This window comes from Canis lupus, chromosome 14 (genome assembly GCF_003254725.2).
Source record: "Canis lupus dingo isolate Sandy chromosome 14, ASM325472v2, whole genome shotgun sequence".
In the NCBI taxonomy this organism is placed as follows: domain Eukaryota; kingdom Metazoa; phylum Chordata; class Mammalia; order Carnivora; family Canidae; genus Canis; species Canis lupus.
The window spans coordinates 31,134,026-31,148,631 of record NC_064256.1 but is presented as its reverse complement, the minus strand read 5'-3'; the positions used below and the strand labels follow the sequence as shown (position 1 = coordinate 31,148,631).

Genomic DNA, 14,606 nt, shown 5'->3' with positions numbered 1-14,606 from the left:
GTGAATTCCTTATGAACTTTTTCAAGGGAAGTTGCTGTATATATTCAACTACAGTGTATTTAACAGAAACTCACATTATTAGGTGTCTTTTTTCAATAACTTCCTCAGCTTTGAAATACTCCGTGAATGCCTGACTTGTAATCTCTTCGTAGCCATTGTGAGTGTACATTTTGTTTGCCAGGAAGAGGAAGTGAATGGTAAAAAATAATTTGTACTACAATGGAGGGTGGCAGGTCAAATGGCTGGAGAAGTTAGAATTGTGAATCATCTCTTGTGTGTTCTCAACTAAATAAAGGCAATCTGCCCAAAGGGGAGGGGAAAAAAATCTATAAACCACACGCTCCATCCAATCATGTAAAGACAAATCAGCCTTCAGACGAATCAAATATCTTCATTTAAAGCTTACCTGGATTTGGCACTCTGCCCATCTTTTTCCAAGTCTCTTCACAATATATTTTCACAAACAGTCAAAAACATGCATACTGAAAAGCATACCCTGTACAATGTCATTTTTAAAAACAAAGAACTCTTGGCCCAGGGAAGATCGTTCCTGGGGAAAAGGAAAGTTCCTTTCTGAGTTTGCAACATGTAAATACGGGATTAGTGGGTGGGATTGAGGTGTGCTCCGTGCATAAATAGAGGCTTGGGTTGAGCTAGCACACTAGGAGGCTTGGACCGCTTTGAGGCCGGCTGGCTCATACCGACAGGTGGGTGGGGAAAGCAGGTAAGACTCCTAACAAGACTGTTTACAAGGCACTTGCTAGAGTGAGTTTTGGGCTCAGATTACTGTGTAAAGTTGCAGGAATCAACAGAGAGAGAAGGGCCAGGTAGTTCCCAGGACAACGAAATGGGATTTGGAGAATGAATAATGGAATTTCCATCAACAGCTTATTAGGGCCTTTCTTTGGCCAGACCTGGAAGAGGGTTGTGTTCCTGAGCTGTTTCAAGGTAATACGTTCTCTCTCTAGAAATAAGTGGTTTAAGGGTGGGTGAATTCTAATTAAGGGTGCTCAGGCCTAGGACAGGACCCAGTGTCTTCTATTACTGTGTACTGCTCACCATTTAAAGCTCTGCTTCTCACCCACTGGCTAGAGCCCAGACCCACAGGACTGGCAAATCTCAGATCAGACTGCCCACTAGGAACTGCAATTCACAATATTACTGCAAATCAGAAAAATAATTCTCTTTCTCCAACCCTTGTAAAGATATTCTTTTTGCATCTTCAGTCTTGAAATTCATGGGCTGGGCTGTAAGAGGAGAGATCTGGCTGCTTTCCTGAAGCATTTCAACAGGGGCAGGGAAACTTCCTGCAAGTTCATTCCCTGCTAAAGATAAGATTAGACATACAGTGACCAGTAAAAAGTACTGGTTTCAAACAGGTTGTGCGTGTGTCCAAATTCTCACTATCTCCCATGATTAGCATTCTGTTTTGAGGTGGTTTATGCAGGACCGTTGCAAAGCAGAAGCTACTTATTATGAAAAGTTGATAGAATGAATCTCAGAACGTGAGCCCGCAGTAGTATATCTATACAGCAGGAGTGACATTAGGCTTCAGTGAGTCATCCTGCCATAAAATACATACATTATGTCAATTGTTCCAGCTGGTATTCTGCAGAGCTATGACAAGGGGTCATGCAACAAGAACCATCAATGAACCAGATAGATAAAAATGCTCTACCACCGATTCACATTTTTTTCTAACATAGAGGCTATTGCTATAAATAAAAGACAAAATCGAATGTTTATTGATATATTCCAAGTAGTTGCCAAGATATGTTTCTGAATCAACTGATATTTTAAAAGTACAATTATTCTCATATCAAAGTTCTTTTTTTTTTTCTTTTCTATGTTAAAAAAAAGTCTTTGTACTAACAAGGCTGGGAACTGTTGACCTATGTAGATATTCTTATCTGAGTAGAAAATGAAGAAAGTATATACTTGCTTTTTGTTTGTGTTTTTTGAAGCAGACATTTTGTGGCTACACACCATGATTTGGATAGATAATAATTGGTTAGTTTAAGCCAAGGCATCGCCTGGATTTATAACTTAAAATGCTTTTTTTAAGAAAAACAGCTAATGCTTAGTAAAGATTCCCACTCAAGCCATCAGAACATGAGAAACTTTCCCCCCCTTAAAAAATATTAAGTATTAATAGTCCATCCTGCTTCCTTTGCAGTTTATTGAGACCTACACCAGTATCAGTGAGGTGTTAAGCAATTTCAATCTTTGTCTTTACTGGAATCTCCAATTCTACATGTGATGGATAACCATAGTGATTTGCTAGTGCAACTCTGTTTACTAATTAGCTCCCTCCCTTGCTCACTCCTGGATCTTACCTATAATGTTCACTTTCCTGTTTATAGGCATCTGCTTTGTATTAGTATAACTTTCCTAAGGAATTAACTTCAGTCTGGTCATACTATGCAGTCTTAGGAAAATTCTGTGGAAGGAAGGTTTTCATACCAGCTGCATGTTTTCTGTCTCAGCTAACTGGAAGGGAAAAAAATTAACAAAGAGACACACACAGAGTTGATTTCTGTGTTATGAGCCCCACAGAATGGTTTTTGTGCACTAAAATATATACCCACAGTCACCTAACTATCCAGGCCCATGGACAGAGTCAAAGAATTGTTTCAGGAGACTGAACTTGCATAGACATATTTTAGTCAATTCAGAAGTAATAAATGGAATTTGAGTAAATGTCACACAAGGGAGAGAGTTATATGGATACAAATTTTCAGTTAAGTGACAAAGATGGCAGGTTTTAATTTAAATAAGGATTAATTTTACTTAGATCTAATTCTCTAAGGGCAATATCTCCATTTTAATAGAAGGTGAAAGAAATATGTACGTTTAGAGTAATTGTTTCAGGATGGGAAAATGGGAGCCAGCACTGCAAAATGACAAGATCCAGAGGACTCAGTTCTGTACCCATCTCTCAAGCCCTCATCTCCCTGAATTTCATATTCTCCATCTATAAAATGAGGCATGGGGAGTAGAAATGGAGGTGGTAACACCTAAGGCACCTTCCAGTACTAAAATGTTAGAAATTTAAAATTTTGGGATGCTTGTGTGGCTCAGCGATTGGGCATCAGCCTTCGGCTCAGGGAGTGGTCCCAGAGTCCCCAGATCAAGTCCCACATCGGGCTCCCTGCACGGAGCCTGCTTCTCCCTCTGCCTATGTCTCTGCCTCTCTCGCTATCTATATACCTATTTCTATACTGTAGGCTTCTATGGAGAGCTATATCAGTATATTTACATCTACATGGGTTTACTGATAGATGCAAAAGTTGATAGATACTTATACTATGCAGTCTTAGGAAAATTGTGTGGAAGGAAGGTTTTCATACTAAGCCTCAAGTTCTTTATATGTCAGGGTTGTGATGTAGTCTGAGGGTTCTAATGGCCACTAATTCCCTTTTGTGTTACTGACATTTTGCCTGTTTGTTTTCCATATCAGATTTGCCATGGAGAAGATCTCGGTGTCAGCATTTTTGCTCCTCGTCGCCCTCTCTTACACTCTGGCCAAAGATATCACAGTTAAATCAGGAGCAAAGAAAGATACCAAGGACTCAGCCCCCAAACTGCCCCAGACCCTCTCCAGAGGTAGGAGTCAGCCTCCAGTTGGCTTCCAACACTGCCTCATTGAGACGCTGAGACTTGTGTGCCAAAAATATTTTTTAATGTGTTTCTTCTAAATTTATCAAAGTTTATAATTGCTTCTACTTTCTCTAGAGGGTTTTGCATTCAATTAGTATCCAGTATATATTTATCCCAGTCTTTACAACTGCTTTTCAACAGCTTTAGCCTGAAATTGTAATAGCTTTAAATATACTGGTTCATTTTGTCCTAGGTTGGGGTGATCAGCTCATCTGGACTCAGACCTATGAAGAAGCTTTATACAAATCCAAGACAAGGTAAAGACGAGGGCTACAGAGTTCTCTCACAGCTCACAAGAGCACCATCTAGTGATAAGTAGCTATACACGAAATCTTACTCATTAAAATTACCCAATTTCTCTTTTGTCTCTTACAGCAACAAACCCTTAATGATTATCCATCACCTGGATGAATGCCCACACAGTCAAGGTAATCTATTTTTTTAACTATACTTTTCCTTATAGGCTTGTAGCTATAGGGCCAAGATTCGGGTCTCTCTCTTTTTAGCCTGAGTGCCTGGCACAGTTAAATAAAACAGAATATCTAAAAATAAAACAGAATATATAGTAAAAACATAGTTTAACTTAAATATTTCCATACTTTGTGTTAACTGCTGGTGCACATTTAAAAAAACAAAAACAAACTTTAAGATTCATCCTTGACTTCTTGCTTTCTCTTATATCCCATGTCTACTCCATCAGCAAATACCACTGCTTTACCTTCCAAATATATCCAAAGCCAGCCCCAGCTTCATGGACTTGCAAGCTGTGCAGGCATCCAAGGCCCAGTGCCTGGAAGGTTCCTCTGCTAGATTTAAGTCTCTGGTTGGTGCTGTCTTAAAATACATAATCATTTTTGAAGAAGAGGCTCCATAATTCTGTTTTTCCTGGGCTCCATATATTATGTAGGTCTCGCCCAAATCCAACCACTTCCTATTGTCATTTCTACTGCCCTGATCCAAACCACGGTCGCATCTTGTCTAGGATACTGTGAAGCCACCTAACTGGTCACCTTCAGTGAGTTCTCCATCCAAAGTCAGAAGGAGGCTGTTAAACATAAATCAGATCCTTTCACTCATGTGCTCAAGCCACTCATGTGGCTTCTTATCACAAGTAAATTAAATCTAGGGCAGCCCAGTGGCTCAGCAGTTTAGCACCGGCTTCAGCCCAGGGCCTGATCCTGAAGACCCGGGATTGAGTCCCACAGCAGGCTCCCAGCATGGAGCCTGCTTCTCCCTCTGCCTGTGTCTCTGCCTCTCTCTCTTTCTCTGTGTCTCATGAGGAATAAATAAATAAAAATCTTAAAAAAGAGAGAGAAAAAAAAGTAAATTAAATCTAAATTCTGGATCATGGTCTACAAGGCTGGACATAATCCAGCCCCTGGCTATCTTTGCTTTCTTACCATTCTTCCTTTGGTTTTTCTCCACTCCATCTAGCCTGGCCTTTGTGCTTTTCTTCCAGGACCTAAATGCATTCTGCCTCAGGGCTATTGCTCTTGCTGCCTCTTTCATCTAGTATGGCATACCCCATAAATCTTAGAACGGATTCTTTTCTCCTTTAACGTTACCTTCTCTGATAGGTCTACCCTGACCATTCTATGGCTCCTAAACCTCTTGCCTTTCTTCATTTTTTTTCAAAGTACATATCTCCATCTGAAGTTATTAGATTATGTATTTACTTGTTTATGGTCTTTGTCACACATAAGCATTTGAGCTCTAGGAAGACAACACATTACCTTTCTTTTTGTTTTTTCACTGCTATATTACCAAGTGCATAGAACAGGGTGCACCACATAGGAATCTCTCAATAAATATGGGTTGGAAAAAAATGGGTGGATGAATGAATGAGTGAATGGCAAGCAGCAAAGGTAGTCACTGGCCTAGATACTACTTCACTAATTGTTTCCTCAAAAGGCAAAGTTAGTATATTAAATATACAGTTCAGCATAAAATATAACAGAGAACAATGGTTTCAACCAGCAATGAGATGGATACTTCATGATTCTTTTGTATTTTCTAGCTTTAAAGAAAGTGTTTGCTGAAAATAAAGAAATCCAGAAATTGGCAGAGCAGTTTGTCCTCCTCAATCTAGTCGTAAGTTCACTTTTCATCATCACTGACCTTTCTCCATGGCTCATTATTTGAAATGGATGATTCATTTTTCCTGTGCATATTAGTCCCACTGCACTGACTGGGGTCTATCCCAAGGATCACATCTCACAGATTACAAAGAAAAAAAAAAGATATTTTATTCATAATCTATTTTGCACAGCTATGCTTTTATTTAGTAATTAATCATTTTAGGCTATCTGAAAAATAGGCTCCTGTGGTCAGGGCTTTCTCTGTTGCTATACTAATGGGAAGGTTTTTATCTTTACAAATCTCTTCCCAGGCCCCTTCCCCTACAGTATTGATGTTCTACACCCCTTCTTAGGCCTTGTCCCCTCTCTCCCTGGGAGTGACAGTTTCCCGGCTGTCTAAAGCACATCACTGCACGTGGGCTTTAGCCTCATGCATTCCCACCTTACCTCATCATCAACACCCTTCCTGATGGCTGACATTTCTGCCTGCATGTTCTTTCTACTCAGATACAAACAGGTTCCACTTTCCTTCCAAAAGGAAACAAGCAAACAGTAAACAACTCACAAGATGACCTAACCCTATGTCTTCTCCCTCCTTCCCTTCCTTCCCCTTCACCACCCTCTTTCTCTCTTTCTCTACCTCTTCACAAGTTGACAAAGGTTGACTTCTTCAAAGAGCATTCACATCAGTATCTCTTTCCATAGGCTTCTCTTCCTCTTCCTACCTTTTAATATTAGTGACTTGGTGAATCTCTACTTGACTCCTTAATATTTTATATTCTTTTTAATATTTTATATTCTCTATGAACAATTTCATCCACAGCTGCCTTTAATCAATGCCCATGCATGGTTAATTCCCACATCTAACTCAAACAGGCAACAATTTCCCACTTGTGTGTGCCACTGTGGTCCAGATATTGCATTATTAGCTTAATCTCAACATGTCCAACAATGAATTTATCAGCTTGGTGCAAGATTTGCAAATAGCTCAATTTTATTACGTGTTTCACTGAAAGTTTCATTCAAGACTGTGTTCTCCTCCAGGCCTCCAGTAGTCAAAAAACGATGTGGTTCTAATGTCTCAATATTCTTGCTATCGGTCACTTCCATATAAAGTGAGGCCCACTATTTAGTGTAAGAATTTCTCTTTGCCTGATTTACTACAATATTACTAAATGGCTCGCTGCCTACAAAATAAATCCCAGCTAATCCCACATAGCCTTCAGAGTAATGATTCTAAAAACCAAACTGGGATTATGGTACTTCTAAATCCCTCCAGTGGTTTTGATCTATTTCTGAACACGAGCAAACACTGGCATGGTGTGCAAGACCTCTCATGAGCCGGCCCTGGAAGCAGCTCTCCAGCATTTTCTTTCTCCACTGCATCATACATCCCCTATATTTCAATCCTTCCCAAACTCATGGTCATACCAGAAAGTGCTATGCCTTTCCTTTACCTTTGTGCCATCTCTACCACTGCCTGGAGTAACCTAATTTTTCACATATCTGACTCCTATTCATTTTTTAAGATTCCTCCTTACCCACTTCAGAGAGTCTTAGTGAAATTTGCATACAAGGTTAGATGCCCTGCTCTGGTCATCTAACCTGCCCGCTGCACCTACTGGTCTTCCTTCATAACACCGCACCAACTGGATCCTCAATATTCATTTTCCTACTGTATCTCTCAAGTGACATGCATTCCTTAAAGATAAGTGCCATAAGATAAGCCTGTTTGTTTCTGTAATTTCTCTGAAAATGACTGGTTTTCATTGTTCTATTTCCTCCTATCTCATCCAAGATGTAACTTCCCAAATGCTGTAACTCGCTCTATAGTCTCCCTTCTTGAACTTTTTTTGCTCTTCATCATATTCATTCACTCGCTCTCTACCTCAAGTTCTGCATTAGTTTGCTCTAGCTTTAGAGCAACTTCATGTGTATAGCTTGCCTCCCATCTGGGTCATAAACTCCCGGTGGAAGAGATGTGCCTTACAGCATCTCAAGAAGCCCATCCCAGTAATGGCCACATTTCTGTATTAATGAGTTTGAAAATAACTAAAGAATAGACAAACTAAAAGCTGTCTTTTCTTTTAATTTTAGTATGAAACAACTGACAAACACCTTTCTCCTGATGGCCAGTATGTCCCCAGGATCATATTCGTAGGTAAGTAAAGATGGCAATGAGATCAAGCACAGTGATAATTGCCCAAGTGCTGCGCCCCCTCTCTCTCCTGCCACTCCATTTTGGCCATGGCCATTGTCACACCTTAGCCAGGGGTCTAACATTCCTTTACATTTCTCAACATTTCATCATTAGAAAATTCAAACGTATACCTATTTCCACGTTTGTTTCTCATCTGCTAACGTAAATGTACCGTGCCCTGTCACAAATACATCTGAGAAGAAAGCACTCTACTAACTGTTTAAATGTATTACTCATTTTCCTGAATACATCATCAGGTCTGTAAATTCATATTTTTCATCAGGCAAACTTTCAACTTGTATGTTGGATTTTTTTCTGACATTTTTTGATAATTTTTTTGGGGGGGCACATTAGGAATATGGCTGGAAGAAATCAGAAGAGCCATGCTCCTTCCAGCCACTGGTACTTTTCATATGCTGTTCCCTCTACTGGCAAGCTTTTCCTGCTTACCTCATACACCTTGCCATTGCCTAATTAACTCCCCAGTCATCACTGTCATTCACTGACTGGACACAATCCGCACTATGTGCTCTTGTGGCACCATGCTCCTCTCAGTAGGCACTCTCTCCTCAGTTATAATTTTGTATTTATCAGGTGATTGTTCAGTATCTATTTTCCCCATAGGACTACAGCTCTTTGTGGCTGGGCCTGTGTCTATTTCTTCTGACCATCATAGTTTCATCATGACCCTATGGTAGGCTGGCAATAAATACTTGTTAAATGATTAGACACATGAATTGAGATTGGCTTTGAGCCAAGTTATAGTGATTCAAGGACAATGTAGAAATAAATCTATCACATGGTGGAGCTCACACTCATCAACTGGTTCACCTATACAATCCATCCAAGTTCACACTAAATGCACATAACAGAGGAAAGAAACAAGTGAAGGATAAAAATGAGGAAGGCTGACCTCGAGCTAATTTTATAGATTCAGTTTTGTTAGGATTTAGAAAATCTAGAACACTTAAATTGGGACTTTATAGGTCATCCAGTTACACTGTGTGCAGTTCTTTTCATAGCATTATTCCTGTCTCAGGGCATTTTAACCCACATTCAATTCCTTCCAAAAGAACCAACTCAGCTCAGGAATGTAGACACTGGCTACATGTTAGAATCACCCAGAAGATTTTAAAAATCAAGCAGCCCAGGCCACACCTAAAACCAATTATATTCAAATCTTGCAGGGTGGGAGGCTGGATGTCTTTCTTAAAGCTTTCTAGGTAGTTCCACTGTGCTGCCTGTGGTGTTGTGAGCCAAAGATTGGGCAGTTAAAAAGCTTTTCTTATGTTAATTTATTACAAAGACTAGACCCCGTGTTTATATCCTCTGCACGTAGCAGAAGTATAATAGGTTTTAAGTCTTTGTTGAACAAATAACTGTCTGCTTTTTGTAATTAATGTCAATTGGGCCCATTCCAACATTCTGAAATGACAGATTGTCCACTTAAGTACCAGTGGCAGAATTTGCATACAAGCAGCTGGTTCTCCCGTGCCTACATCTAGTTTTCAGGACATGCACCTTAGGCCCCTTCAATCCTCTCTCACGAGCCAAGGTTTCTAGACCTGTGTAGATCCTAGTACCTCCCTTTTTGATACACCTTATGTTTAAAATGCCTTCTTTTCTCATTAGTTGATAGCTTCAAATTAAATATAAAACCTGGAAAAAAGGATTTAAACCTCTAGGGACATATGTTTACAAAGGGAAAGACTCCTAAATCTTTTTTAAATGCAGCTAGATAACAATATAATGAAAAGAGAGGGGCCCTACAGGCTTGTTTGACCTTTGATGTTCTTAAGGGTTTGCATTCTTCTATTCATTAAAAACCACCCTTGGTTTTGAAAACTAGCATTGGATGTGGGTTTCTAATTATCTAGGTTGTTCTTGGTAACATGCTGCAATTACGACATAATCATTTCAAAAGTTTAAATTAATTCTTTAGCAGAGAAAGCCAGTGTTTTCACCAAGGTACCCAACACCTCCCTGCCAGTATGGATAATTCTGTTTTCAGGTTGCTATAGATAGACAGCAGGGTTCATAACCTTTCCCACAAATAGCATTGCACAGCTGTCAAGTGCTCCAGGCCTTGCTTTGGGTACTGGCAGCCAGGCCGGGTTGCAGAGTAGATAGACTAGAGCTCCACAAGGCAGATCACACGCTGTGTTCTTTACATTGGCCGTGGATAAGTACCTGGGCTTCCTCATGCAACAGAGCTTACTCGGGAACAGAAACTCCATTCCTGTTTGTTTTTTCTTTGTAGACCCATCCCTGACAGTTAGAGCTGACATCACTGGAAGATACTCAAATCGTCTCTACGCTTATGAACCTTCAGATATAGCTCTACGTAAGTGTCCTCTCCTTGACATGGCTCTTTGCTGTTGTGCTAGGAGTGGAGTCCATGATGAGGAAGGAGAAAGCTCTGCTCAGACACACAGGATGTTTGGCCTTAACTAGCCTTGTGCTCTCTGGCAAATCATATTCACCTTGGTCTCATTTATTTAAATCTCAGTGAAAGATTCTTTAGATTGGGTATCTTTTCCTCTAGGAGGATTCTATGATCCTATTTCCTGCTTTTCCTTAGGCACCCGATCACACAAACTCCTTCTACCATAGAATCAAGTACAAGAGTAACTGTACTATTATAACAGAAATCTGCATGCCTTAAACACTTTCTCCGAATAATGAAAGTGAAATAATGTAGTCCAGTTTGTTGATGTTGAGTTTAGGTTCAATTTTAAAGATCAGAAGTAAAGATTTTTCCCAATAGTTGGTAAGATACTCACTTTCCCTGGAGTTGCCATAAAATGGAAAGAAAAAAAATGTTGAAAGACTCAGGACAAAGCACCTCAATGGGAGACTGTACCTAGTTGTGGCATCTAATTAGTCCTTCTGGGAAGAAAATTGGGTTTTGTCCTAAGAACCAATTCTGCACAATGACTAGAGGCTGCCTAGCACTGTACTGCCCAACATGGAAGCCATGAGCTACACATAACTCTTTAATATTACATTAATTAAAATTTAAAATTCAGTTCCTTAGGCATAGTAACCAGTTTAAGGACTCAATGCACAGGCACTAAATATTTTTCATTATCACAAATATATCTATTGAGCGGCACTGACCTAGAACATTATGCCGGGGAAGACTTGAGGCTGCATCTGGGCAGCAGCCAAGATTATCCTAGTCCATTAGCGATGCCTCCAGAGGGTGCAGGGAGGACCAAGGAAGCACATTTCACATACTGGCCATTCTCAAGATATATTTCTTAATAAGACTTTGAATTCCTTAAAGGCAGGTATCCTGCACAGGTGATATTACAGTGCTTTGTAGAAAAGACATGTAATAAATATTGGAAGACAATTGGCTTGTGTAATAAAAGCTAATTCACCTACTTTTAGAAAAAAATTTATAACAAATTTACCAATTGTTCACCCTATCATGAAACAGCACCCCATTCAACAACGAATAAATATCTACGTTTAGGGGTTACTAAAGCTATCAGTATAATTTCTGGTGACATCTTTGTTAACTGTGGCAACCTTTTTCCCATTAGTGCTCGACAACATGAAGAAAGCTCTGAAGTTGCTAAAGACTGAATTGTAGAGAAAAAAAAGTCTGCAAAGTTTTTTCTGTGTCCAGCCCTGAGACTTGGAACCAGAAGAGATCCTAGAAGACTTTGGAAAATGTAGGAACAGTGATGGACATGCTAATTAGATTATGGTTATTGTTACAACAGCTATTTTTTAAAAATCTTGTTTCAACTGTACATGCATGAAAATAATACTGCATACTACCATAGGAAGTCATGCTTTTTTAAAATAAATAAATCCTTTTGGGGGTGTTCAAACTGTTATTCCCCCCCCCCCAACTTTGTCCTTCAGAGAAAAGCTATTATTTTGGACACATGAAGTACTCAAAGAAGAGACAAGACAAACTCAACAGAATTAGTGAAGACCAGAAAAAGTTCTCATCTCACTTCACTATTCGCTCACTCAGTGACTAAAAGTAGACATGAGCTAATTCAACAGAAGTATCAAAACAGAATTTGTGTGACTGTAAAAGAATATGTAAAAAGGTGTCCCAAAAAATTAGGTAACTAACTGAAGAATTCCCCACCCCCCACCTCCTTGACTCTAGCCAGCCTCCTAAATACACGCTTACCTTCAAGAATTCAGTTTTAGTTAGATTCTGCACAATTGAACTCTCTCAGAGAAAATCTCTGACAGCTTTCTCCATCAGTGCACTGATTTTGTGAAAAGGTCATTCAAAAAGCATTTGTACCTATGAACATACCCTCAAAAAATCCTAAGAATTAGTCTTGTAATACATTTGCCCTCTCAAGATTTTAGAGTACTGCCCTGGAGTAAATTTAGTTGAGTTGTTCCCATCTTCACCAAAAGATGGAGAACAGCAAAGGGCACAGACATCATGTCTATGCAACAGAGATCAGAGATCACTACTTACCTCTGGAGAAGTTGAGAGAGGTAGTGGCATCAAATAGGGGAGCAGCTCTAGCTACTTTCAATTCTTTATTCTGAATGACAAAAATTAGAACTGTGTATTAATTTCTTCACTACCTATTTAATCTCACTTTCACTGTCACATGGAATTTCTTTATCACTCAGACCCCACTGACCTCTTTGGCCTGTAAATGGCTGTGGTGGTCCGTACAATGTTTTGAATATTGATACATTGATTATCTATTGCTTGTCTTGACAAACTTTTTTTTAGAACCATTCTGAATAGATCCTTTGGCATTATTATCTTTTCCAGGGCAGAGTATATATTTTAAATTCTCTTTCATAGTACTACCAAAGAGCTATATACTAATAGGTTCTGTGTACATATGGTTGATTTAATGATATACAGATCCTCAGTAAAAATATCAGCAGAGAGATTCATCTCTCTTCTTATAAGTAGGTACACATGTTTAAAAATGTTAAATATATTTAGAAAGTTCTCTGAGAGCTAATGAAGGGAAAACTAGTATGCATTTATATAAACAAATATTTTGAATGACAACTTCTAAGATATTCAGGTTTCCTCTAGCATACATTAAAATAAAAATCAAAAATCTGTTTTTTTTAATTTGGCTAAGATTAAGTTCTTAAAATTTATTGAATAACAAAGTGTTATTTTAACAACACATATAATTTTTAAGTCATAAATCAATCTCTGGGAAGTCAAATGTTAAGGTTACAAGGAAGTTGAATCTCCCTTAGAAAAGTGTTAAGCAGAGCCACGGTCTTCTCTACTTCTGAAAATTTGTCCTAATGCAGATCAGAAAATCATTCAAGAAAAATATAGAGTTCTGTGAAGATGCTCATGGCAACATTATTTAAACATACTTTAAAAAAAGGCAACCACCAAATAAAATGATTACATAGTTTATTAAGACAAAGCACACTATGTTGTCATCTCTACACATAAACATTGTGAAGAAACAAAATGAAAGATATTTCCTTGCTGTGCTTTTAACTCCAGGAAGTGTGTGTACCCAGCAGTTAGAATGAGAAGTGAAGATGCAAAGGGAAGAACTGCTGGAAGCTTATGGAATTATTGGCAAAGCCTGTTCTTGACATCTCACAATCTTTGTGTTCAAATAAATTGAAATAAAAGCATATCTTGACTATTTCTCTAGCTACAGAGAACTAGAAGAATGCTGTAAGTCTAAAGAGTTATTTCAAACAATTGAAGAAAAATGTAACACAGTGGAAATCTAATAATTCTGTGAAGCCACTGTGAAAAAAATATATGACTGTTCCTCAACAAATTAAGCAGAGAATTGCCATACGATTCTGAGTATGTACCCCAAGCATTTGAAAGCAGGAAAAGGCTACGGGGCACTCCTGTTCATAGCAGCATTATTCACAATAGCCAGGAGGGGGAAGCAACCTAAATGTCCATCAGTGGATGAGTGGATAAACAAAATGCAGCATATGCAACCAATGGAACATTATTCAGCTTTGAAAAGGAAGGAAATTCTGACACATGCTGCAACATGGACAAACCTTTTGAAAACATTATGCTAAGTGATTGAATAAACCAGTCACATAAGGCAAATACTTGCTTTCCACTCACAGGAGGTATCTGGAATAGTCAGAGTGGTAGTTGTGAGAGCTAACAGTAGAGGGGAAGGGGGTGGGGCTAGGGCTGGGGGAAGGAGAGGGAGCGTTACTTTTTACCAGGTACACACTGTCAGCTCTGGAAGATGAAAAACCTAGTGGGGATGATGGTTGGGCCACAATGTGAATGTACTTAATGACACTGAATTACACACTTAAAAATAGTTAAAATGATATTTTGATATTATGACACATCTTATGCTCTGTGTATTTTACCACACCAAAAAGAAAAAGAATATTTTATCAGTTTTATCAGAGGTCCCAAGGCTTAGGGGGGGAAAGAGAAAGTAATTTAGAAAAAAGCTGGTAATATAAATCACCTGTGAGTCATTTACATGGATGACCAACATGCCCGGTTATACCATTTTCACCTGCTTGAGGACTGCAGTCTTCAAACGAACATCTACAACTGTTTAGCTCTGCTATGGTTTTTTGTTTTTTGTTTTTTGTTTTTTTACTACTATGGGTTTTTGTGTGTTTCAGGCATTCAGTAATCCTAAGTAGCTTCTAAGGTCCTTATATTTAACAGTCACTGGTGAGCACAG

General features: G+C 38.9%; 1 protein-coding gene across 3 annotated transcripts; it reads left to right on the top strand.

Annotated features, from left to right (window-relative positions):
* The first annotated feature begins 602 nt into the window (after positions 1 to 602).
* On the top strand, positions 603 to 13,557 carry AGR2 (anterior gradient 2, protein disulphide isomerase family member). Of its 3 annotated transcripts, none has more exons than XM_025464271.3 (8): positions 603 to 707; positions 3,461 to 3,606; positions 3,854 to 3,917; positions 4,036 to 4,088; positions 5,678 to 5,751; positions 7,836 to 7,899; positions 10,199 to 10,282; positions 11,490 to 13,557. In XM_025464271.3, exons 2-8 carry the CDS (start codon positions 3,468 to 3,470, stop codon positions 11,537 to 11,539), a joined length of 528 nt encoding a protein of 175 aa, XP_025320056.1. In that variant the 5' UTR covers positions 603 to 707; positions 3,461 to 3,467; the 3' UTR covers positions 11,540 to 13,557. The 3 variants fall into 3 exon arrangements, with proteins under 3 accessions (XP_025320056.1, XP_025320055.1, XP_025320057.1); XM_025464270.3 differs by having other exon boundaries at positions 613 to 724; XM_025464272.3 differs by lacking the exon at positions 603 to 707 and adding an exon at positions 791 to 948.
* Positions 13,558 to 14,606: the final 1,049 nt, after the last annotated feature.

What these genes read in the sequence shown, in the direction of transcription:
- AGR2 (XM_025464271.3), top strand. Translation starts at nt 3,468, where the DNA reads ATGGAGAAGATCTCGGTGTCAGCATTTTTGCTCCTCGTCGCCCTCTCT. An exon ending in TTATACAAATCCAAGACAAG is followed by an intron (nt 3,918 to 4,035) that starts GTAAAGACGAGG and finishes TGTCTCTTACAG; the next exon opens with CAACAAACCCTTAATGATTA. An exon ending in ACCTTCAGATATAGCTCTAC is followed by an intron (nt 10,283 to 11,489) that starts GTAAGTGTCCTC and finishes TTTTCCCATTAG; the next exon opens with TGCTCGACAACATGAAGAAA.